Here is a 26355-nt window from a genome sequence, read left to right on the forward strand (position 1 = left end):
TACGGAGCCTCACTGATCTATCAGTAATACTGATTTCAGCCAAGTCTGAGGGACAGCATGTCGTCCCGATTTTTATAGTCCAAAATATACAAAGAAAAAAAAAGGCGGTAGGGCCGTTGGCCTGTCCCACAGGTTCAGTTGCCAATCAGAACCAACCGTTTGTTAAGCCACAACCCACAGGGATGTGCTTACTCTCAAAAATAAACATATTGGAAAACAAAGCTCTTTTCCTTCTTCGCCAAAACTCGGTTGCCCTCTCATTTCTCCGTAGTTAGTGACGGGCTCAGCAAAACACGCCAGGCCCGAACAAGTTATCGCTAGACCGTTTCAAATCCCAACGGCGTCTAGGCCGCAAATGTCTCGGAGCAGGGGCATCGATACCACGAAGTGCCACTGTACTCAAAGTTTGGCCGTGTGGGAGACGGACGGCCCTCCTTGTCCTTCACACTTATTGTCTACAAGACAAAGTTCTTCGAGTGCGTGTTTCCAAGACGCCGTCGTGCGAATGCACTCTTTACGTGTGCACCGCATTCCTACAGCGTGCACGGTAAGCTGGCCTTCGACACCACACAGGCAGTCGCACCCAACAACAAGGCTGGCGATTACGTTCCGGACGCGTAGCAGATTAGGTCCATGCTCACTGCATGCGGCACGGGGTCAGAGTTGCTAAGTCCTTCTAACCTCGGCGGCGCCTCCAATAAGTCAGGCACTGGGGCGCCAGACCCACAATACCTTCCTTGTACAGCGGTCCGTTTCAAGGCTGGTCTGTGTGACCGTCGGCGGACTGTCAACATCGTGCGCACAACACCGACTTCCCGGAATCGGCACTCGCCCGCCTGGCACCTGCCGCGACGCGTCACCTAACCCCGCGCGTTGCCTGTGACCCCACATAACACAGCAACTCTCGCCCCGCTGACATGGGGGGAAGTGAACCCCCTCTCTATACATACAGCACGTGGCCGATTCGTGAAACTTAAAAACACGAACAATCAGAGCGACCTTACACGTCTTGTTTTCCCTGACATCAGGCTACACCGAGTATCCGAGTGACCTTCCATGTAGACAAATTGTTTCCGTCAAATTAGACGCAGTGTAACAGCATTAGTCAGCGAATATCCTTTCCCTTCGCCTAGCGTTTGGGTAGCTTTGGTTTTACGACCTGGAGGGAGATATTACGGCATTGTTTGGCTAAGATTTCTAATCACAGCTTCATGAATTTCTTACACTATCTGGTTACGTTTGGCATCACTAATTATGTGTTCCATTATGATTACCTTGACAGCAGTGCCAGTAATCTGATCTATGCGTTACCAGAGACACGCACGCATATATGTCATGCTCAACACCTATGAAAAAAGGCACATGCAATTTACTCGGTGCAACCTTCCCGAGGCAGGATGAGATGGAAACAGACTTCAAGTGGGCAACATAGGCCTAACAAAGGGGGTGGCTTGAGCCAGCGTTTTAATAATTCGGGGCCTTCCATTCGTCATGCGTTGCTAAAAACATGTCCCCTTGTCGAAACGCCGGTCCAAGTGAAAGTCCTAGTTATTTGAGCATTCGTGTTCCCATCGTGTATAGTCATGCGCCACGCATCGGCCATCCAACACTATGCGAGTTTTGTGCGTGCGTTTATCACGTAAAGGTACCAATTTAGGTGTGTGGATGTCCCATTTCACACTGACGATGCCGGTGCGGGTGGGGTGCAACTGTGCTGATGATGATTTCTTCCTCGCCTCCTAGCCCCTTTTTAATGCTCTCGCACCTCGTTTACATACCACATATCCACAATGACTAATGTTTGTTGTGCCCGTCTAGCAATTCGTGATATGTTCACATATTGCTTCCCATGCACTCACCATGTTGAACCTAGCTAAATGGGCCCGCAATAGGAGAAATGACGTGCTATCCGGGGGCTTAGCATGGATAGACATGGCTGATGCTCCGTCAAAATTTCCGCGATAAGAAAGGGAGGCAATGCACAAAGTACCATATACTTTAATTCAGGTAGCAGCTCGTACTGTCACCAATATGGTGGACCCCTTCTTGGTAAGACCCTTATAGCCTGAAATGCAGCTTTGTTGCGCAAAAACTTTTGAGTACAGTGCAAAGATGGGAGCAACTCTCTTCGAGGACTGAACTCACGTACCCTTGCTTGCGTCGCCAGGTTTTGCCGAAACCAAACGAAGATGGACAAACTGGTGGCGAACCCCACCACCAAGGCGAACTTGGACGCCATGTGGGACAAGAGGATCTATCATTACGCTCAAGTCAACACGCCCGTGGCAGGCCAGCCCCGAGATATCGTTTCCCTCGGGAGGGATTCAGCGAGAGGCCTGCAGGTACGAGTCGCGACTAGCAACTGCTGCTTCAGCGGGCGCCCCCTTGGCTTTATTGCTCATTTCGTAATTCTCAACATTAGGTTATATAGCATGGAGTGTTGAAAGCCTAGGTAACGAGTGGTGCCCACTAACATCTTCTGGGGTAGGTTCCTCACGCATGCGCGGTCACAGAGAGCTAGGCATTGTTGTAAAACAGATGACGAAGACGGTCAAATCCTGCGCACAGATCATACTTGCGGTGACTGACATTTTAATAAAGGAGGAAGATCGGGGCAGCCACAGAATAGGACTGTGAGTCTACGCCAAGATCATGCACCCTAAACGCAAGAACGGTCTGGCTTCGTTACATTTGGGGCCACGAAAACCAGGGCTGCGACTGTGGCGGAGAATGTGACCGAGAATGAAAACAGTAAATTCTGGGCTTTTACGTTCTAAAAAACACGACATGATTACGAGGCATGCCGTAGTGGGAGAACCAGAATTAATTTTGACCATCTGTGTTCCTTAACGTGCACTCAATGCACGGACTTTCAAGCACTTCGCCCCCGTCGAAATGCGGCCGTCGCGCCTTTCCTGCTTTGCAGCGCAGTGTTAAAACCACTACGCCGGTATGGCGGGTTACCGCAACTACTAGCCCATGCATTCACGCGGCTGCAGTCACCGTCTTAAGGTTCGCGATACGGGAGCAACTTGCCTTTGTTCATGCTCCGTGCTGACCTTGCCTTTAAGCCCGGTGACGCGAGGTCCGTAAGGCTGGCATGTCCAACGCACATACGCAAAATACATCTTCCCCGCATAGCCCACGGAGCAACCAGCGGTATGTCCACCCAACCACCAGATTTTTATTTCGGTGGCAGCTTCCATGCTTTTCTGCGGCGACGTTCCCAGATGATGATGAAGCAACATTCACTGGACCCGAAATAAATTGGTGGTGCACGCAGGCACCAGACGGGGTGGTTCCCTAGTTACGGGACCCATATGTTTCCAGCAGCTCCTGGCCCCTGTCCGTCAGTGCGAGCTGAATCGGTAGGGCGGGGCTGGATAACAAGGTCTCCCATCGCTCAAGGGGTTGGGGATTGGGGGTGTTGGTGGGAAGGGGAGGAGGGGGGGTCTTGAGTTCTGTGCACTCTGCCAAGACGTGCAGCAGGGTGCCCCTTTCCCTTCTGCAAAAAGGACAGAGCATATCGTATTCCGCAGGGTACATGCGGTTCATCAGTACGGGATGCGCAAGCGATCCCGCCTGCGCTCGACGCAGGATCGTCTGTTGTTGCCTGGTGAGTTTGGGGTGCGGTTCTGGCAGCCTGCACCTTTCTTCTCGGTACATCCGGGTAATGTCCCGAAAGCTGGTAACCGGGTGCGGTAGCTCTGCCGGCTCGTGCTCGGCCCGGATTGACATTTCTCGGGCATGGTAGTCGGCGATGGTGTTGCCTGCTACCTGCGAGTGAGCCGGGACCCACATGAGCTCTATGGCTCTTCCCGGAGGCTTGTGCTTGGCTAGAATGGCTCGGGTCGCGGAGGAGATTACCCCCCTGCGGAAGCTTCTGTAGGCTGTCTTTTAGTCGGTGACTACGGTGTCCACGCTCGGCTGTGCGAGTGCGAGGGCTACGGCCGCTTCTTCGGCAACTGCGGGGTCTGTTGTCTTCAGGGACGCGCAGAACATTGAATGCGGACGGACGTCGCCATCGCAATGACGATGGTTTCGAAACTCGTTAGACGGGAATAGCGACTCTGGGCCCCCATTCGCAGAAAAGTTCCTACGCAATAGCTTTTCATAAAAGCAGATGCTAGCCACGCCTGATGCTAAACATATTGTTAACGAACTCGGCAGCCAATGGCGAATAGCACTTACGCACAAAAACCTTTCAATTCGACCCCTGATCCGCAAGCCTGATCCTGCAGTCATAGTCCTCGAAGCGACCGGCTACGCACCGGCTGATCTGCTGCATCGTGATCACTGCGGCCAATATAAGGTTTGCAAGGCAAAGATAGTGGCAGCCAGTGTTGGCGATCCTGGACCACTTGTCCTTGGTGTACTGAGCACCGTGTCAGCAGAATCATCGAACGCGCGACCCATGAGCGATACCGAATATTAAATGTAACGTTTACGCAAGGCCACTGACGCCCGCGAAAAGAAAACGTAGCAAGTGGAAATATGGAAGAAAGCGGTATGTTGCGTTGCGCGAACATTTATTAACGAAAATAATAAACATTTTAATACCGCGTCAGTAAACAATTTCTATATATAACACCGCGACGTTGCACCAAGCCAAGAGTTTCTTTAAAAAATACTATTTGGGAAATGTCACGCGAAAAGGTCACCTCCCAACGCAGATTATGCGGAACTCGCACGAGAACCCTTTTAGAGCGAATGAGGAATACCAGCATGTTTTACTGCAAAAAAATATTTGCACGTGGTGCCGCGGCACAAGGCCTTCTAACTGCGTCCTTAACGAAACGTTGTTCATGAGGACGTCATCCGTCTGTGCGACGTTTTTTGACTAGTCAAGCAGTAGGCCTCTTTCTGAGGCTTGGGACGATGAGCAACAGCTGGTCCTGTTATTGGCCCTGTTAATCGCCGGGCACTGCTGTATGCTGTTGTGCCATTACCACCAGCCCGGATTCCGAATCTGCAAGATGCAGAATTTATCCTGCGAGCGCCCAAATTCTCCCTCGACAAGTCAAGATGCTTAGCCGTCAGGCAGCAGTGTCCTGCGGAGAAGCATCGGCGGGCAACATGTTCAAACGTGTCATCGAGTGCCAGACAGCCCGGCGCCGCACCTCCTTTTGCCTGGAGGTAACCGCGCGCGCGAGCTTTGAACCGGGTGGCCAGCGCGGTCGCTGGTTGGACCTCTCGGACGACCGTCGAGTGCTGACTTTGTATTGGGCCGTTTGAGTGACAATGGTTCTTGGGGAGTATAAAGCCGCGAGGCGGCCGCCTCGAAAACCGGATCCGCCGACCCACCAGGAGCAGAGTGCTGCTCTCGACTGGGGTGAGATGTGTCACGCGTTTTCGCCGGACGTCGCCGTGCGGGAACAGTCGCGTTTGCCGTGAGCTCTCGGCCCCAGTGCCGATCCGATCCTGTCCTGTATGATGACCTGTATATAGTGTATAAAATTCCTTTCGTTATTCTCATCGACGCCTGACTCGGAGTCTTGGCTACCAACGCTCTGTCACGAAACGGGTGACGAGCGCTACGGGACCACCACAAAGTCGTAATAGTGGTGCAGCGGTGCAAAGACGTAACAATGCCTCGACGTCGGTTCGCCACGCTCGCGCCAACTGAAAGGCGTACTTTCGTCCATCAAACACGCACGTATGAATCCGTACGCCATTTTCTTTCCCGCAAGAGATTGCGAGCAACGCAAAGACTTTGCCATGCAGCACAGTCGTCGGGTCCCCGACCATTGTTAGATACGGGACCGTTTCCTGAGCCTACTTCGAGTTCACCAGAACACATCGAATCGCACCCCAGCTAATTAAGGAGCGCAGAAGCAAGGATAGCACATTCCTGAGGCGCGGCACGTGCAAACAAGTTGGCGGCCCCCACTTCGGGTGCCGTAGGTGGAGCTATTCACTGCTTCACTCTTCCCGAAAGTGAAGCGAGAGCCTGGCACTGTTGCGGGTAAAGTGGGTAAAGTGGGTAAAGACGGCTGTAATGCGCCGTGAAAGCCTGGCGGCGTCGCCCCCATCCATCTATTGTGACGTCGCATTGCAAGGCAGCAAGGCAGGACCGCAGGGAGAAGTAAGCACTCACCGATTGGCCGAAAATGACGTCACCTGAGTGGGCTCTCCCATTGGCCGAATGTGACGTGTCTTCGAGACACCGAAGGGCTTAAAGACGCAGACCGGGAGCAGCAGAGAGCATTCCTAGAGCATCCCTTGATTATTCTCTTTCGAGCTTCTTGCCACGGGCCGCAGCGTCCCAGTTGCTGCCGGAAATGACTTTATGACTGTTAATTGACGCTCACTGTAAATAATATAAATAAAACTCCCAAATTTATCATCTCGACGTCCTCCTCGACTCCTACAACTGGTTGCCAGCGGTGGGATCACCTCCAAATGCAACACCATAAACAGACGGCGCACGCGAGCTACGCACGGCGTCTCGGCGTGCGGTCTGTCAGCTTAGAACCCCGCAGTCTCCAAAGGTAGCGCCAACCACTTCCCTCCTCCTCCACTTGGCGCGGTCTTAACGGTGGCGCCGCCCATGATGGCCCTGCCGTAGCAGACGACGGCTAACACGCTACCGGGGGAAATCCGCGGAAAACTTCGCTCGAGCCCTGCGGTGCCGTTTTTTAATCGAGATCGTGCTTTTTCAGTCGGCAACTGGCCTTAAGAATGTCGTGTTGGAACTGCGGAAAACATAGAGAAAATGATCATTACTTAAGGCGTAAAGCACGCGCACGTTGAGAGTTCGTGTTGTTGAAACACGACGCATGCATGCGGTGGGCTCAAACACGTGCGTAATTACCAGAGTTTCAGGTTTTGACAGCGTGGTTTCGTGGTTTCGTTGAAGTACGTGGTTTCGTAGGTTCACATAGAGTGCATATGACGCATGCGATACCCATTTACTTATTCAGATGCATAAGAATGTTAACGTTATGCAGTAAAAATGTTAATCCTTATCAGCGGGCCTCCCGTCTTTTGCGGCCTTTCTCAGCCAAATAATCCTGCACACGAAACGTGCGAGTAGCCACTGCTCATGCCTGCAATATTGAGGACGCGTCCGGCAGCAGCCGGGATAGAAGCGAAATGCAAGATTCCTCGTTGGTGTTCCGTAATTCTCGCACGGGCGCGGTATGTTGCAGCAGTCACGGGGCGCTTTTTTGGTGGCGGGGTGCTTTGGTAATCGCAACAATAGATTTTTTTTTTACAAGTACTGATTCAGGAGGGCACATGCAACGGCTAACAGAGGCCTCCGGAGAGCACGTGACATTACAAGTGTTCCCGTTGCCCCTTTGGTGTCCTGGAAGCGCCGTCAATAATACAAAATAATGACACGTTGTTGCAACTAGTGAATAAAATCTAATAAGGAAATACAATCACGACGAGGCACCAACTTCTGGTGCAGCGCTACCCCGCCCGCGCAAGAATTACGAAACGCCAACGAGGAACTTACAATCCCACGTACAACTACTATCAAAGTGGACGTTAAACATCCCCAGGCGACCGAAATAATGTTAGCCACAGCCATCCACTACGACCTCCTTCATAGCTTTAGTCGCTTGGGGATGTTAAGAACGTTAATCACTACAAACCAAATAAATGCATGCGGGCGTACATTCGAAACTAAACGACTGCATCCGTAAGTCATCGTGCGCCTTGCAAAAGCGTCGAGAATATGCTATCTTCTGCTGAAGCTCAAAACATAGCATGAATACAGTCGCTTTTGTGTCACAGGCCAGCTGCAGATGCCTACACTTTCGCCGCAAGACGAAACTGCATGAAACAAAGAGAGCACATAAAAACAAGACTACTTAAACACGCTAAAAGCACGCACAGCATGAACACAGGCACTTTTTCGAAGCGGTAGGCGTGAACTAGGCTCAAAAGAAGTTGTGCGGAACCGTGGCACTTCACAAAGCCGTGCGTTTTTTGCCACTTCCTCGAAGACAGCCCGCCCGATTCTATGTATCCACACTTTTCTTCTTTGTGCGTTGCGCTCGACGGATGGCCTTTTGCCGTCGCTGTATCGGTTGCGGCAGCCGAAGGCGCAACAGCATGGCTCACAATTAGGTTCTCGTCCCTAACACACTCGATCAGTTCGTTTGGGCGTACCTTCGTCGCGCAGGGCCAACAATGGCGGTCGGAGCGGACTGGAGAAAGAGAGAAGAAACTTTAATAATGAATGGTCCGGCAGTTTCGTTGTGGTGGCCTCAGGTGGCGGCTCGAAGTCTTTGGACTCGGGCGGCATCTTCGGCTTGCCGAACGGCCCAGAACTGGTCTGCCAACTCTGAACTTTTGAGAGCCGCCTCCCAGCGGCTTCGACGACGATGGAGAACTTGGTCCCCGGCGGCACCCGAAGCCGGGGCAGCATCGGGAAGAAGCGAGCTCGAGGCTTCCACTACTGTGCTATAACGGCCGCGATTACGGACACGTCGCGAACGGAGGTGGTCTCATTACCGTGGTTGCCGGCACATTCCCAGAGCATATGTCGCAGCGTTGCCCTCTGTCCGCAAGCTTTACAGGCATCTGTTGGATATAAACCCGGGTAGCAGTGATGTAGGACCACGGGGCTAGGGTAGGGGTGTGTCTGGAGCAAGCGTAATGTTACGGCCTCATTCCTGTTTAACTTATCGTGTAGTGGCAGGGATGTGCGTCTTTGGTGTCTGTAGTGATGGGTGAGGTTTCTGAACGTGGTCAGGCGATCACCCCACGCCCATTCTGATTCTTGTTGCCGCATTTCGGTTGTAGTGTCCCGATCCGGCAGATCCGATGCCGCGCTCTCGGGGGTGGGGGCGGCCCGCGGCCACATAATCTGCGGCGGCTCGGCGTGTGAGACCTCGAGCCGTGGCGTGGGCCACCTCGTTGCCCGCGAGTGGAACATCGGTGTGTGCCGGGGTCCACAGGAGGGAGAGCGTAGAATTTTGGGGTTGCGAGGGCGATGGCGAGTCGCCGTCGACACAAATTTGGAGTATGCGGACCGCTTCCCGCGAGACGCGACCGTGCGCGAAGCCGCGGATTGCCGCCTGCGAGTCGCTGATCACGATCGCAGCGCTCGGCACCGCGGCTAGTGCTAGGGCTATGTGGCTCCTTCGGCCCCCTCCGTGTGTCCCGTGGTTACCGTGGCGCTCGCGAGGCACTTACCCGTGCGGTCTACAACCGCGATCACGTGTGCACTTTTCTCTCCTCCATATCGCGCAGCGTCTACGTACACCGCCTCGCTGCTGTTGCCAAACTTCTTCTGAAGGTCTCTTGCTCGTTTGTTGCGTCTCGCGGCGTGGTGCATGCTTTTGGGAAGCGGCGGGATGATCAGGCGGTCGCGGACAGAGACCGGAACCGCCATCTTTTTAACGCGATAGCGTTAAGGAGCTCGTGTCGCAGAAAAGCCGGTGTCGTCGGCGTCGGGTGTCGGCGTCGGCGTTTGCGGCGTTGACCGTGAGCGATAAATCACGGCAGGCGCTTCATAAATAAAAAGCAACCTCCAAGATTGGCCCGGTGGGAATCGAACCAGGGTCTCCGGAGTGTGAGACGGAGACGCTACCACTCAGCCACGAGTTCGATGCTTCCAAGCGGTGCAAACGCGCCTCTAGTGAATGCGGTGTTGCCTTCGAAACGAGCCGTGGCAAGTTAAACTGCGGTGTATATCGGTAATTATGAACATGTAACGTACAGAAGTCACAATTACACGAGTTGCGAAGTGCGTTTCCGCTGCATTTCTTCTGCGCTTTCCGCACACGCAGAGCCATCTTGCGGCAAACACAGAAGACCCCCTACTCTCAATGTACGGCGCTGCCCCGACAGGAGGCGCGCCGCGCGCGCATTGGGACCGCTGCCAGGTGCGTCGCGGGACTCCCTCTCCCCTGACGACGCTTCGCCGTGCTCCCGGTTTAGATTACTATCTATCTCTCTGCCCGTGCCGATCACGACGTTTGGCTGGCGTAGATCGTTTCCCCTCCGAGACACCGAGTTCTTTGGTTCGTTCCGTTCGCTCAGGCGCACGTTTCGTTGCCGCGCCGAACGCTGCGTTGCTCGACGCTCACCGCGTGATAGGTGGGCGCCAAGTCCGATGCGGGGCGCATCGTAAGTGATCGCTGTGCCATAGCGCATTGTCTTATACCCCTTGGCGGGTCGACGGGAACGCTGTCGCGTCCCACTCTTGAAGGCGAAGCTTAAGCGTCCTCCAATTTTTTCCATGCTGAGTGTGGGACGCGATGCTGAGTGACTCGAGGATGCATCGACCTGTCTTTGAATTAGATAATCGTTCGTATATCACAATGTCGTGCGCCTCGATTAATTCGTCCAGTGAGTTGTGAAGCCCGAGCTATAGAAACTTGTCGGTGCTCGCGTTGAGCGGAACGCCGACAGCCCTCTTGAAAGCCTTTCGTATGATGCATTCGACCTTGTTTTTTCTCGCACACTATCCACTTCAGGTAAAGGGCAACATACGTTATGCGGCTTATCGCGTACGCCTGCACTAGACGGATCGCGCAGTCTTCACGCATACTATTGCGTCTATTCGTGATGTGACGCAAGAGTTGGATCGTGTCATCTACCAAACGACGAAGTCTTCGCACCGTCTCTCCGTTATGGCCATTTGCCTGCAGGTGTAAGCCCAGGATTCTAATTTTGTCTACGTGCTGTACGGGAGTACCATCTGCCAATATAATACGAATTGTGGAGTATTCCAGTTCTTCGTCGCGCAGGGTTTTACGATCTCTCCTTGTGGGTTTGTAGATTAACAGTTCGTACTTGGTAGCCGATCACTCGAGGCCCGTTCCACGCAAGTAATTCTGGGCCGCATCTACTCCTGCCTGTAGCGTTCGCTCGACGTGACCGTCACATCCTCCCCCGGGAACCCAGAATGTCATGTCATCCGCGTATAGACTGTGATGCAATCCTTCTACTTCTGTTAATTTCTCGGGTAGACCGAGTAGAACTAAATTAAAGAGTAATGGTGATATGCCGGATTCTTCCGGCGTGCCTGACGAACTCGTCTCAAATTGCGGCGATTCCTCGTTGCCAACGACGACGCATGCGCGCCTGCACGCGAGGAAATCTCTAACCTAATTATACGTTCTTTGGCCTAGTCCTAATGTTCTAATTGTTTTTAAGATTGCTTTGTATTTAACGTTGTGAAAGGCCTTTTTAATATCTAGGCCGAGAATCGCCTTAGTGGAGCTGGTAGTGTCGTCTACGATCTGGTGTTTAAGCTGAAGCAATACGTCCTGTGAGGAGAGGTTGCGGCGGTATCCTAGCATGGTGTGCGGGAACGCGTCAATGTCTTCGAGAACGTCGATCACGTGGGTGAGAACTGCGTGTTCCATGACTTTGCCGACGCAAGACGTAAGCGAAATCGGTCTTAGATTATCGAGCATAACCTGCTTTCCAGGTTTAGGAATCATGATAATGCGGACCCGTTTCCACGCTTCTGGAAGGGAGCCCCCTCGCCAGCACTCGTTGACGTAGGTCGCGAGGCGGGAGATTGTCTCGTCGTCTAGGTTACGGAGAGTCTTGTTGGTAACCCGATCCGGGCCGGGCGCCGATCGGGTGTTCAGTTCGAACAGGACTATCCGAATTTCTGCTTCGCTAAATTCCGCGTGCAGTTTCTCGTTTGCGACGCCGTCGTAATCGGCATGTTGGATGCTTTCGGCCTTCTTAAAGTAACGGTCACGTATTGCGTCGAGGAAGTCATCACCTTTGAAATATCTTACTAGTGTACGAGTCTTGCGCCGTTGAGCGGCCCTAGTCTCCTCCGGATCTACTAGGTGTCGAAAGAGGCACCAAGCGCTCGCCCCGGTCATCTCCGTCTCGAGGCCGTTGCACGTGTCTTCCCACTGTGCCCTGCAGGGATACCTGGAGTGCGTGTTCTTCGATGTCTCTGTCTAATGGTGCTTTGCGTTTGCGCAACGCCTTATTATGTCTTTGGCATTTCCATCTCTTTAGGAGTGCTCGCTTTGCTTCCCACATGTGTAGCAGCCTGCTGTCAACTATTTCGAGGTTCGCCTCGGGCGGAACTTCGCTCGTTGCAGCGTCTACGTCCCTTCTGAGCGTCTCGGTCCACTCGTTCATGTCCGTACACACTAAAAATTTTAACACCCTTAAGGGTGTAAATGACTTGTCCCATGGGTGACACCCTTTTTGGGTGTATTGCTACACCCCAAGCAGCGGGATGCAAATTAACACCCCACAAAAGAAGGGTTGTTAATATGACGTCACCTCGCCTATGGGTGTAAACCAAACAACACCCTTTCTATATGGGGTGTAACACAGACACCCCCCCCCTTTCAATATGGGTGTAGCTTGGACAACACCCTTCCAAAAGGGTGTTATCCCTGCAAGTATTTTAGCGTTCACTACAGCCATGTAGTTAATGGGCAGATTAGCTGTTGTGAATGCTGCCTAGCCTTAGCTATGGTACTACCTTGTTCAGTATGAGCCAGAATCAGTGAGGCGTCCTCATATTGCGCTTCTGATCCGTCATGTGGTAGCATAACGTGCGACCTTTTGAGGCAAACAATTTAAGGTTTCGCCATTGCAGCAAGGCACACAGGCCATGCTTTTCGTAATCTTCCTCTGCAGTGATAGTACACTGCCGGCAGGATGCAGAGCGCAATAACAATGCGCGCTGCACTAAGGACACAGGATATCCTGCACCTTGGTGCACCAGTACTTATAACCCCGTGGAAACAGCACACAGCCAAAAGCATGGATGCATTTCAGAAATAGTTAAAAACCTCCACTTTTCTTGGTCAAAAATTTTCGCAACATCAGCTCGACCAGGAGGGAAAGACACCATAGCTCGTTGTTGTAGCTCATATTGAATGCAATAGAGCACAAGCAATGCATGGATTGGCGACGGTAACAAGTGCAGTACTACAGAAGCATATGTTTGCCTGTCAAGCATTTTGCCGTTTTAAGCACACATTTTATACATCTATTCATCAAAGTTGTCATTCATCTTCACGGGATGCTTCTACTAGTACGTTCACACATATGACTTAAAGGTAGCACTGAAAGTCAAAGAACAAAGTGCTTCCACGCCGAATAATGTTTCAGCATTTACGAACAAAACAGCATGTGTAGCTGTGCATGCTGTTCAATATATAAGCATGCACTATTTCCTGAAATATATGTATGCTCCATTTACTGCCAGTGACCTGCTTATACCCAATAATTTAGTTTATTTTTCACCATGTGCTTGCATTGAATATTCCACAGGCATTGTAAGTTAAGCGACCAAAACAACAATCAGCTAGTCTAAGGTTACCTAATTGAACAAAATCATTGTAAAATTTGTGACAAAATGTCAGAAGAAAAGTATTTATTTCATTAGAGAGAAATGGTTACATAATAATGTTTGCACATTTTGAATGTAAAAAGGAAAATAAGGAGTAAAAACATACCAATACAAAGACATAAGCACCGAATAATGGCACAGGCTTGCTGAATTAAATTTTAAGCAGAACAGTTTTTTTTAATTACCTGACTACGAACTATCACATGTTTTCATTCGAAAAGCACTGCATGTTGTTATAAAGCACAAAAATAACCAGTCGCATAAGTAAGAACAAGTCTGAGTCTGTCTTTAACACAAGGATAGAAAGTTGGGCGAGTTAGTACAGTAACATGATCTTGGATTGTAGCGCGAAGTGACACGGACATAAACTAGATAGAAGCAGACAAGATGAGCGCTAACTCTAAACTAAATTTTTATTGAAACGAAGAACATATATATATATATATATATATATATACAAGACGACAAACAAAAGCCATCAGCCATCGACTGCGTGGCAAATCTGAGTACAAGCTATTCTCTTATCAAGTATACCTGTAGGCAGTGCGACCAATGTGCTCCCAAGATGTATGAGGCATTAGTCATAGCAGAGTTGTAAGAACATGACAATCCTAGGATGATTATGTTCTTGAGGCATTTTTCCCCACTTTCCATCTTTTGAAACGTGTATACTTTAGTCATGAAAACAAAAATGCTACAACTGGCGTGTGATAAATTTTGCGTCTTATTTCCTAGCAGCTCATTGAAACGAGCCACGATGACAAATTCAAATGCTGTTACCTCATCAGAAACTCAAATTTCTTAAACACAAACAAAACCAGATAGGCATTAGAGTGAGCATCACTTAAATACATTACACTGGTTTAAAGTTATTGCACCACTTTGTGCCAGGTAAAAATGCTAGAAACATCAAAAATGTTAAGATTCTACGGCCAACCCTGAAAACTAAATAAAAAAATCATTAAGCTTTCTTAAACGGGTACAGGAGCTTTACAACTGGCCGCCTTGGTGATGGACACGCAGATAGATGAGCAGCCATTCCACTGAGACGAGAATGTTGAGGGCTTCGCGTGGAAGTCTGCGAGACACTGCAGAGTAGTTCTTGGTCCACATGAAGGAGGTTGCTTGCATACACATCTGGGCCACCATACAGAATGCATGATGTTACCGGAACCTTTTCCCCCTGCATTGTGGTAAAAAAGCATGGTTAAGTTTATACGATATTTAATATGCAAAAAAAGAGGTGAGGCATGCAGACAGGACACTAGAGTACAGAAGTGAACATGAACACGAAAAACATGAAAAATTTCATTAAATTCTTTTATCAGATAAAATTTTCATACTATGTGTCATTCATTATGAGGGTTCATAACCACAACATATTTAATATATAAGCAGGTAGAATTATCAGCTTGCTCAGTTTGCACAAGCTCGTTTGAGGCAAGAAACCGAGTTTCACAAACACAACCTCAACATTCTTGATTGAAAAAGGAACACCTCAGATAACATGCAGTCCTGTGAGTGGGCATTGCACAGTTCAAGAAAAACAAATTAAAACTCACAGACCGAAAGCGAATTAATTGATAGGTTTTAGTAGCACAAGGGCATCTTTGGCCAATGAGCGCCAAGTCTATACTGCAAAAGATGAACTTAGTGCATCTTTACAAAGCAAATATATAAAGATGACTAATCCCTCTCTGCACTACAGTTGCTTTCCTCTAGCGTGAAGTCATTTTAATGCATGCACACGTACATACACACGCTACACCCAAGTGTAACAGCTGCAGAATTAAAATTGGGCAGCAACAAAGTCGCAACCTTTAACCATTGATCCCAAGCTGTACTAGTGACTGGAGGTAGTACTAATATCGCCAATGACGAGTCGCACTCTTTCTGCCCGATGTTACGCTGCTCTTATTGTCAAAGATGAGTTACAGTCGGCATTGAGGGAAAGCTGCCCGCAAGAGCAGCTCCTATTTTTGTGTTATTTCTAACCAGAGACCAATGAAGTAATATATCTTTAGAATGAGAATGACACCGAAAAATTGGGTATGTAAAAAATTTGGTACATTTTTCCGGAATTAACTTGGGGGCTAACGGCTAAAGAGGCAATCCAGAAACTAGAACAAGTTTTGACATGTTTGCTACCAGTGAACGCTAGAAAATATGTTGGCATTCTGTAGTTTTGTCCAACAATGCAAAAGGGATTATTTATAACTGAGGAAATAAATGGAAAAGTATCATGAAGTATATTTCGTGAATGTAATGCAGAATCACTCAACTTCTGTTACTATATAATCTCCACTTGATTAACCTGCACTTTCTGAACTAGTTCAGGAAGTGCTGCATTTCACTACTCATTCCACCAGTTCAACGTGGCAGCAACTGCATGTTGTGATTTGTTTTACTTAGTTCAGGCTTTGTACAGGGCGAGTTCACAGCATTCCCTGCACTTGGCCGAAAGGTAGTGCATGTTTACGCAGCAGGTGTGGTGCCGCTTCTGCACGAGCGAGGTGTAGAAATAAGAGTTTCATACAATAATTACTAGAGGGAACTCTGACGTTAGTGTCCACAGGAGATCGAACAAGAACGGCTGTACCAGCATGGAAATTATGGGAAGTACATGGATTTGCCTAAACTTCGTCTGTTTGGCTTCAAACGGCTTTGCGACTTTGTAAACTAGTCATTTTCAACAATATACTGTGTAATAAATAAATAAACATTAAAATCGTCCGACAACAGGATTCAAACACAGGAACTCTAGAACAGAAGTCTGATATTGAAACCATTAAGCCACGGAGGCATGTAACGACAAGCGAGTGCAACGCCCTGATGAATTTATCGCGGGCATACCAGTGCCTTGAGACGCTTGGCGCCTTTTGATTTGGCCACCTGGACAAGCTCAATCGTTGCAATTAATAGCAATTGTGCATGTTGGCGGCGTCTTCTACACTTCGAGGAGTATAGACTGCGCTGAAATTTACGACAATAAGATATATATAGCGTATAATATACCAAGCCACAAGAACGTCTGAATTCACAAGCATGAATATCAGACAAATCCATGTGCTTCCCATCATTCTCATTGTGGTACGACTCCAGCACCAGAGTTCCCTCTAGTAATTACTGTAAGAAACTATGGCAGAAACAGGAGTAATAAACTAAGTTTTGATGTCCCATAAATCTTACTGGTCATTAATTCCAAGTTTTAGTGCAGTCACATGTCTAGTAGGCAATTGTGGTATTTTGCATAAACATTGCAAAGCCAACTGTGATGATTGTTCACTATGGTAAATTATTTATGATCGAGTAGCATAGACTACTGAAGCAATCTCTGGAAGGCAAGTTAATAATTTTCTTATTAGCAGCCTTTAAACAGCATTCGAGCATATGACACATGCACCTCAGATATGCAGATATTTCCTTGACTCGGCAAGAAGCGATGCTTCATGTTCCACGAGGCTACTTCTATCAAAGCAGTATTGGTGCTCTCTAAAAACAATGCCAATGCAGATGATCCAAATATTTTTCAGGGGCAACAGTTATGCCTGAAATCATGCTAGATTAGTTCTTTATACACATGCTGAGCATCTTAGAAGTGTTTCTTAAAGTCCTCCTATTTATTAGACTAGTCATATATCTGTACACAAAGGCTACTAATTAGGTCCCATGCTATATCATCATCTTAACAAAAACTTCACTTAGTAATACACATGCTGTGATAAGATTTGAGACCACAGTGAGATGCTGAACAAGGTGAATTCATTATTATTAAGTTGAAGCTCCTGTTCTTCCAAACGAGAAGAAATGATACTGAGGGTCAAAATTTTTCTGAATCACAGCTGGAAGATGCCAGTGACGGCACGTGGGAACTTATTTGTAACTTTCTATTTAAATGTAGAAATGATAAAGGGAAATGAAAATGGTAAACAAAAACAACCAGGCATGGGGGGAGAACGAACCTACAGCCTTTGCATTAGGCATGCGATGCACTAACCACTGTGCCACCGAGGCAGCATTCAACCGTCCACAATGGCCCCTCAGATTGTCGACGCTCGAACACGGCCGTAGTACCACAGTGGTTAGTATATCACATGCGTAATGTGAAGGTTATGAATCCGTTCCCCACCCACAGGTGGATATCTTTTAATCCACTTTCACTTACCTAGAATTTATAATTTCTGTACTTCATATAAAAAACTTAATACATGTTCCTGTATGCTTTCCTTGGCCTCATTATCTGCTGGCTTCTTCCAGTTCTGTTACTTCCAACACTTATACATATTCTAATCTGGTAAGTAAACAGTTTTGCATGATGCTGGAATGCAATACAAAACATTATTGCAGGGCCGTGTTATGTAGAATGCCTTACATTGCCCAGGCAAGGTGTATTAATGTCCATCTGAAAAAAAAAATTTCCCACTCTAGGCAGAAATGCTGTGTACTGCTGTGTGCAACAGGGTTTAACGAAAACAACTTGTTCAGAAATAAAGCCACCAAACAACGAGGAAATATGAAAACTAGATGAAAATTTGTGCAGTTGCGTTTTAAAAATTTAGCACAGCAACAGATGAAGACATAATGAAGGAAGCGCGAAGATGGTTTATTTTGGACACACGAGGCAATATACTTGAAAGATGCATATGAGCTTACACGTGGAGAAATATTGTTTATGTAGCAGCTAAACTACGAACAGGCCTAGAGCACACTGATACAAGGTGTCGAGCATGTAAATCTTATCATGCCCTTAAGTCAAAGAAACATGGCTGTTTCTCATGATTCGCTACACATGGCTGCCTCACACAACTTAGCCACTTCTATATATGCCTTGTAATTACCAGGTGGTCTGTATGACATGTGCAAGCTTTAAATATGTATAAGTGCCACGTAGCTAGACAGCACCAAGGTAATGTCGTTTGCCATCGTTTTGAGGAAGTGAAACCAATTCTTGCATTTTTCCTAATTAGGTAATTAGTTATTAACAATTATTTAACTGCTCAAATATTTTATTCAAAGCAAAAGTGTCAGTGCGAAAATTGTAGAGCATCCTGAAAAATTCCCAATCCAGCTTTCTACTGCTCAGCAGGTGCAACAAATTTTTTTTCAAGCTTGAAAGAAGCCAGTGAACACATGCAAGAAGTGCCGTGCAACTAACCGCTTGTGCACCTGAACACCATTTGGCTCTTCCTTTCATGCTTGAAAAAAACTTTTTGAAAAGAATATTTTAGAAATTGATTAATTATTATTGACTATGTTTTAGGCAAAATGCATGAAATAGTGTGACTGCCACTTCCATTTTCGGCGACATGAATTGACTCCATTTGCATGTCCAAATCCAGCTATTCATGGTGCGTGTTTTGAGCTGGTTCTGTAATTTAGGCTGGTTTTGACTAATTGAAGCTTCGCACCCTAATAATGGAATCAGCCTAAAAAGAAATTGGTACATAAACGGTCGCTGTCAGTACTCCATACTCCTTTAACTTAGTGCAGTGCTTGTGAGCCAAGAAGTTGGTAGTTCTAAGCAGTATTTCTCATTTTGACGTGGTGTTATAGCCCACTTACTATGATGCCATGCTGCTCAGTCATGCTGGTCTCAGCTTCAATCTAGGCCATGGCAGCTTCCCTCCAATGAGGGTAAAATGCAATAACGCTTATGCACTTAGATTCATGTGTACATTAAAGAAGCCAGGTTCTCAAAACTTTAGGTTTTGGAATGTAAAAGCTCATAATCTTATATTAAAATCTAAAGGTGCTTTATTAGGAGCAGGGGCACCATTTTGAGCTTTTACTGCACTGCCATGGCACCAAGAAGCTCCAAGTAAATAAAAACAATTTCTTAGACAATGTACATCTCTTGCCAACATTTACAAACACTTCTCTGCATGCACCTCTGTTGCTGTTATATTTAGATCCGTATGCCAAGGCGGGTTATGATGTTAGAACATGTTTCAAACTTTTCTTTTACCGCTTTAAATTTGTTGGTTATTTTGCATCTCACTGTGTGTCGAACGCACATTTCAGTGCATCAATTTATTCAGAAAGTGCACTCCTCTTTATTTATTTGAGCATGCAAAAATGGTTCAGAAGGACTGCTTTCTGAAGGTCTGTACAGCAAGCAAAAAACAATTCTATGTAGGCTGCACAAAGAGAAAGGATTGGTTTGTAAATATGATATTTAGTTCTTAAAAAAGAGGCAGCTGTCAGTATTCTGTTACAAAGTAAAAATTGCCCCTACCTGGCTCTGCTTCATTTTCCGATGTTGATGGTCCATTCGGGAGCACTCAACTGATAGGCTGCACTTTGGCGATGTCGGGTGTGCTGTCACCAGGCAGAAGGTCGATCGACATCCTCACCAAAAGTCGAGTCCAAACGCTATAAAAGAAATATCTCATCATTTTGCTATCAGTTTTGTCATCTTGCGTGTTTCACACACGGCCGTCAGTGAAATATTTCGTCACTTGGATACTGAAAGAAATTCAAGCATTTTCTGGCAGCCAAGCTGATGATGATGATGTGTGGTGTTTTATGGCGCAAGGGCCAGGTTTGACCAAAGGGCGCCATGACAAGTGGTAATGTTGATGTATTATGGAAGATGTGACTTGGCTGTAAACTGGCCTAAAAATTGTCGCTGTAAAGTGCGTAAAATCTACATGCTATAAAATTATGGCGATGACTAATGACGAATACTATGAACATTAAAATCCATCGTGGAAGAATGATGCAAAATAGAAAATATATAGGATGGTAAAATTACTTGGAGCACTGCTACCTCGCCAGAGCCCTTGAAACACAAGGGCCTAGAGGCATGTGCTATACGACAGAGCTATCACAGCGGCATCCTCTGAAGAGAGGGCGGCAGCCAAGCTGAATACACAGTAAATGGAGAACAATAAAGAGCAAATGCAGTTGTCACATTAGATTGATCAAGTACAGCAGAAATGGAAAATAAATCAGTGATACTGTGTCTGTTGGCTTTGAATGCAAGAAACGTAAAAACAGGAACTTGCAGCCACGCCACTTTGAATTTCCCGCGTTTGCTAGACCTCACAAGTTTGGCATCGTCCGGTACACGGGGACAGTAACCGCTTAAAATCAAGATGAACGAGCGTCTGCATAAATTAACAGGATACTTAACCGGGCAATATTGGCGCATAAAACAACTCACGTAGCGAAGCTACTGTCAATTACCCTATGACGCATCTGCGGGCGGTGGGGTTTGGGCGAACAATTCAAAAAGGAATGAGAGTTTCACTTGTTTCACGCCTACTAAGCTAACACAGAATTTGAGTTTCTTACTAAACTATACTGGATATTTACACTCCGAATAAAACGCTGGAAATTTTGTTACGTCACATTGCATACGTATGAGTGAGGAAATTGCTTTTATTGTGTTCTGCCCAGACGGCATGCAGCAGCAACCACTCTCATGCAACAAAAAGCATTAAACTGGTACTCGCGGCACGGAAAACAAACACATCCAGCGCCAACGTTACGCCTCTTGGAGTTAGAACTAAGCACGATCAAGCCAGTTTGCTAGCCTTCACAACGCCATGAACACGACCAGCATCGAACGAAACAACTCTCTGCGCTCGAAAATTATTACCACTTCCATTTACATACCTATCGCCGCCACAAGCAAAAGTCGATGGGCTAGCCGTCCACAACCCACAGGTTAGACTGAAAGCAACACATTGCGGTAACGAAAAACAATTTCCACGCTGACTTCGCAGCTGCGGTGTGCTCTAAGTGCCAAAGTTCTCGTTTGCCGCTCGAAATTCACACCATGATGACGGGCACTGCATCTTTCACATGAAATATTGCACGCTTTGCTCCGGAACTCAATAGGAGGACGAAACGCATTTGCACGTACCTGAAATCCGCATGCCGGAAACCCGTCGACGCTTCCGAGAACGGGGCGCACAGCCATACACCCGTACGGCGGCTTGACTTGGACGTGAGGCACTTCTATCAAACATTTCACATGCGACATGTTTCACACCGATTGCGCGAGAACCAGAAAATGACGCAGGCCGCATTGCGACGCCGAGCAGACGTGCAGCCACCGATGAGCTGTGTGCGCGGATTGCAGAGAACAAAACTATACGAAACGTTAGACGCGAGAAGATGGCGGCTCTCGTTGAGACGAAGCGGACGAAGCAATGACGCGCGAATGAATGTTGCCAACTGTTGGTTCCGCGTTACGCCGGCGGTGGCGGCTTTAGTGGCGTGTGTTGCGGCTGTCTAATTTTTTATTTCTTTTCCCCAAACAGTATAGCTAAGATCAGTTCTTTGTTTGAATTTTTAGCTGTGTCGTTTGGCATTGTCTTTGTCTTTTTATGCTATGAGCGGCCAATTATGGCCTCTCAGGTTCGCGCGCGCCAGCTTCGCGCGCAAATCTCAGAGGCCATAAGACAACTCGTGAGGAAGTGCCGTTATGTCGTTGTTAACGTTTCATCATCCTTTCTTCAACTGAGATAGAAAGGTGGTGTCCCTTTTCCCGGGGTTCGGAGGGGGCGATCAAGACGGCATCGCTCAGCGGGGGGTGGGGGAGTAGGTTGGTGTTGGTTTTTATCGCGAAATTCGCGAACCCTGCGATTTTTTTTTTATAACGTAAGCATTTCTATATTTCCCCAACAAGAAAAACCATCCGTCCATCAGTCCGTACAGCACGATATCTTTCAAAATAGAACCCGCAGCAGCGAGTGAATTCACCTTCGTGCTAGCTCTCGCTTCAACGCGACCGAAGCGGCGAGAACACTGCGCTCACGAAGCTTTCAGCTTATGCCGCACTATGCGCTTTCCGCAGATCACTTTCAAGATAGGTGTACGCGCGTCTGTTTTCAAAGCGAAGTAAACGGTGAGAACACAGCGCGTGAAGTTTTCAGCAGTGGGAACACTCAGTCCACAATGCAGTTCGCTTTCAAGATACGGTTCGCGTGGCCGTGCCACAAGCAGGCGCGCTGGAAAACGGTTGATAATGGTTCGACGCGGATGAGGAGGGCTAAAGAGCGATAACGGCTCAAAACGAACGGAACGTCACCAGCGCGCCTGGCCCCGCCACCTGCAGTACTTCGCTTGCGCCGCCGACCGGAGCAGCTCGTGTCGCCGCAGCGCTGTCGCTTATACTTGTCGGATCAAGTCTCATAACATTGATAACGACATGGACTGCGTGTAGAGGAGGAAGAGGCACAATGCTTACGCACACTTAGACAAATTCGAGAGGAGTTCCTGTGTGATTTTTTTACCGGAAATGTACAGTCAGCGGTGGGACCCAGAGTTGACAATGCCTGTAAGAGGGGTGCCAAGCTTTTCTTTTTTTGTGTGAGAGTCTTGCCCAGCTCCCAAAGATCTGCTCAAGCTAAGACTTGCTGATGGCTGTATGTGTTTTTTTTTATTGTCGCATGCCCTCGAACCGCCACGAATCCTACAGTGTAATGGCATTAGAGCAGTATTCACGCCCAAAGGGAAATGCAGCCGGTAATTGGGCTGCCTAAGGTTTGCGGCCCGGCGGCAGCTGCCCTCCCGTCCCCCGTTTCCGTTGACAAGTTAGGGGGAGGGGTCTAGAGCAATCTTACACCCCCCTCCCCACAGTGGCGTAACCAGAAAATTTTTTCGTGTTAGGGGGGGGGGGGGTCCCAATTGACCGTGGAGCGGAAAGGAGCGGGGCCATTTCCATAGCAGAAAAAAATTTACTGTTAGTGAGCGTTGCAAGTGCCCGGCGTGCCCCACTTGGCTACGCCGCTACTAGCCCCCCCCCCCCCCGCAATCGACGCAAATCGAGCTATCAGAACGTGCATGACACGCATGCATGACATAACATGAATGACATGCCGCGAAGCTAACATGAATGTCGTCACATCATCATCATCAGCAGCTTATTTTGACGTCCATCGCAGGACGAAAGCTTCTCCAGCGATCTCCAATACCCCTGTCTTGTGCTAACTGGTTCCACGTGTCTTCAAGTTTCCCAATTCCATCATGTCCACATTATTCTCTGCCGTCCTCGACTGTGCTTCCCTTCCCTTAGCACCCATTCTGCAACTCCAATAGACCAGCAGTTCTCTCCCTTACGCATTGCAACGTCTGCCCAGCACGACTTCTTCCTCTTAATGTCAACTAGAATATCAGCTATCCCCGTTCGCTTTCTAATCCACATCGATGTCTTCCAGTCTATTATCATCATACCTAATAATTTTCATTCCATCGCTCGTTGCACGGTCCTCAACGTCTTCCCAAGCTTCTTTGGTAACTTCCAAGTTTCGGCCTCATAGGTTAGTAACGGTAGAAAGCAATGGTTAGCAGTAAGCTCCCTGGTCATGATTTAGTAATGCCTGCTGTAAGCTCTCCAGCTAATGCTTTATTTTTGTTAATGTCCTTGATCAGAGGCCCGTGCGAGTAATTAACCTCAGTAAACGTATTTCTGCGCAGGTTCTAGAGGCTGACTGCCCACCATGACATTCGTTCTCTCGCCAGGCTGCGGAACACTACTTTTCTCTTCTGCATACTAACTCTCAATCCGACTTACACTTTCTTCGACAAGTTCCTCAAACGTTTGTTGCAAATAGTCTGCAGCGTTGCTGAGTATGCCAATGTCATCTACAAACCGTAAGTTGGTGAGCTATTTACCGTTAGCCCTCACTCCTTACCATTCCCAGTCTAACTGGTTGCACACCTTTAAGTATTCAGTGATAGCATAGTAAATATTTTGCCATTGATCATATGACGCCTTTTGCAGATATCTGGCTATGCAAAGTCTGCGCGTTAGGGTCGTCCGTTCGATATCATCATTCGTGGGAAACTTCCTTTTGACCACTGTTCGGAGCCAGTGCGCTGCTGCCTAGGTGCCCCGATCTAATCATTCCAGCTACCTGATTCAAGCGCAGGTAGCACGCGTTTCATGTATAGCCAATATCAACGCCTTAACTGGCAATGTTCATTTATCATATACTGCAAGCTTGTTCACTTACTCGCTTATAATTAGGGTGTAAATTAGAAAGACTGGGGCGTTCCAAGGGTGTTTTCTTGTTGAACACCCTTTTCCGTTAAAAAAGGGTGTTTCGAGGGTGTTTACAGGGGTGAAAAGATGAACACACCCGCATTACACCCATAAGGGTGTGAAAATTTTAAGAGTGTAAACTGTTCGTCGCCTCGCCCCACTTCTTCTCGTTTCTTGCGGAACGTGTCCCACTTCACAAGATTGAATTTACGGCCTTTGCTTACAGGGTTAGACCCAGCACCGCTCCGGCCCGTGCCAATCGTCATCTCGATCAGCATGTGGTCACTCCCTAAATCTTCTTGCGTGTTTTGCCAGTGCGCTGTAGTTACATTCGAAACGAACGCGAGGTCTGGTAGCGTGTCGACGCTCACGCTGTTCCCTCTGCGTGTAGGATCGGCGGGATTCGCGGTCTGTTCAAGCGTTTGGTCTTGCGAGTCTTCCCAAAGGTGCTTGCCTTTAGGTGTTTCTCGGGCGTAGCCCCAGGCTCCGTGAGGTGCTATAAGGTCGTCCGCAGCAAGTAGGCGCTCGCCGCCGGAAGCCGCGCGCGCGCCCCGGAGCAGGACTGGAAAGAAAAAAATAAAAAAGCGCAGCGCCTACTTCTGCGCTGAAAAGAAAAAATTTACAAAAGGGCGGCGCCTGCTTCCACGTGACACAGATTAGCCAATGGGTGAGCGGAGGAGGCTGGGGCGACAGGAGGCGTGTAGGAGGAAACAGTGGGGAGAGCCGGGTGGCGGAAAGATCTAAGCACGTTCAGGAAATATAGGGGTTTTATGTGGATGGATATTATGACCGTCCCCTTTGGAACAGGACGGTGGATTGAGCCACCAAGCTCTTGCTATTATACTGCTTATAATTTACTACCTAGGTTATACAATAATGAAGGAAAAAAGAACACTATGAACTGCCACACCCCAATTTTCTGGTACCCTATTACGAACTGTGCTTTTGTTCGTCTCGGTCTTATGTCGTTTCCCTACATCCACCAATCCTCCAATCGCCTCTTACTAAACCCTATTGCGGACATGTTTACTTTTTCATTGCTCTCGCTGAACCCAAGGTCTTCAAGGAGGCCAGTGGTGCCTAAATCGACCGCTGGGTAGACGTCTTCACATTCTAATAAAATATGCTTCATAGTTTCCCTAGCTTTATCGCAGCAAGCACATGCTTCTTCTTCCTTGTTATATCTCGCTTTATAGGTGCGTGTTCTAAGACATCCCGACCTCGCTTCGAAAAGTAATGAGCTTCTCTTTGAGCTATGATAAATTGTTTCTTTCCTGATTTCGTCTTTTCCTCTTAAGTAGTTACTCATGGCAGGTTCCTTTTCCATTGCCGCCACCCATAAGATTATTTCGGCTTCTCTGACTATCCGCTTGACATTCTTTGTTGCTGTGTTGCCCACCCTGCAGGCCGCACAATGGCTGGTAAGCTTCCCAGTTCTTTACCTGCACTGTGAATCAATGCTTTTCCTGTACAGATACCTCAACACTCTTCCAGCCTATTTACGTTCTTCCATATTCCTCAGTCGTCCTTCATACTCAATTTTACTGCGAGCGTCCCTCATTTCAAAACCAGTCCAGCCCATATCACCTTGCACAGCTTCATATGTAGTCTTCCCGTGAGCGCTCAATCCGAGGCAACCCAGTGACCTTTGGTCCCTGTCGAGTACTGATTGTACCCCTGGTTTAAAGCAAGCAACCGCCTTTCCAGAAGTAAGTCCTGGAACCATTCCACCTATCCACATGCCTCGGAGCACCTCGTACCTATTGTATCCCCATAGCTCTCTGTGCTTCATTATGGCAGCATTTCTCTTCCCCTTGGGAAAGGTTAGTGTTTCTGTATATGCTCCCGCAGGGAGCAGAGTCGCGCATAACATTTCCAGCGCCGCTCGCACCGCTATTCGCCGATTGCGATCACGTGGTGCAAAATGACGTCAAATGATCAACTTGCGCGCTCCGAAGCCAACTTTACGGAAACGGCGCCAACTCATTTCTGTCAGTGCCATCGAAATTGCAATCAGCGGACCGTCGAGCGCGCGTAGCAACGATCGGCTCCAGGT

General features: G+C 48.1%; 1 protein-coding gene and 1 long non-coding RNA gene across 2 annotated transcripts in view; one reads left to right on the top strand and one right to left on the bottom strand.

Moving 5' to 3' along the window:
* Positions 1–26355, top strand: part of LOC139057006 (uncharacterized) — a 92881-nt gene that overhangs the window by 33960 nt on the left and 32566 nt on the right. The window contains exon 4 of the mRNA XM_070534809.1: positions 2168–2342. Coding sequence (XP_070390910.1) covers positions 2168–2342 — 175 coding nt within the window. The remainder of the gene's footprint in view (positions 1–2167; positions 2343–26355) is intronic.
* Positions 13816–21396, bottom strand: LOC139057005 (uncharacterized). The gene is made up of 3 exons (XR_011512511.1): positions 21174–21396; positions 19539–19675; positions 13816–14486 (listed from the first exon to the last, which is right to left on the bottom strand). It is a non-coding gene; the product is annotated as an uncharacterized lncRNA (long non-coding RNA).

Source organism: Dermacentor albipictus, chromosome 3 (assembly GCF_038994185.2).
Source record: "Dermacentor albipictus isolate Rhodes 1998 colony chromosome 3, USDA_Dalb.pri_finalv2, whole genome shotgun sequence".
In the NCBI taxonomy this organism is placed as follows: domain Eukaryota; kingdom Metazoa; phylum Arthropoda; class Arachnida; order Ixodida; family Ixodidae; genus Dermacentor; species Dermacentor albipictus.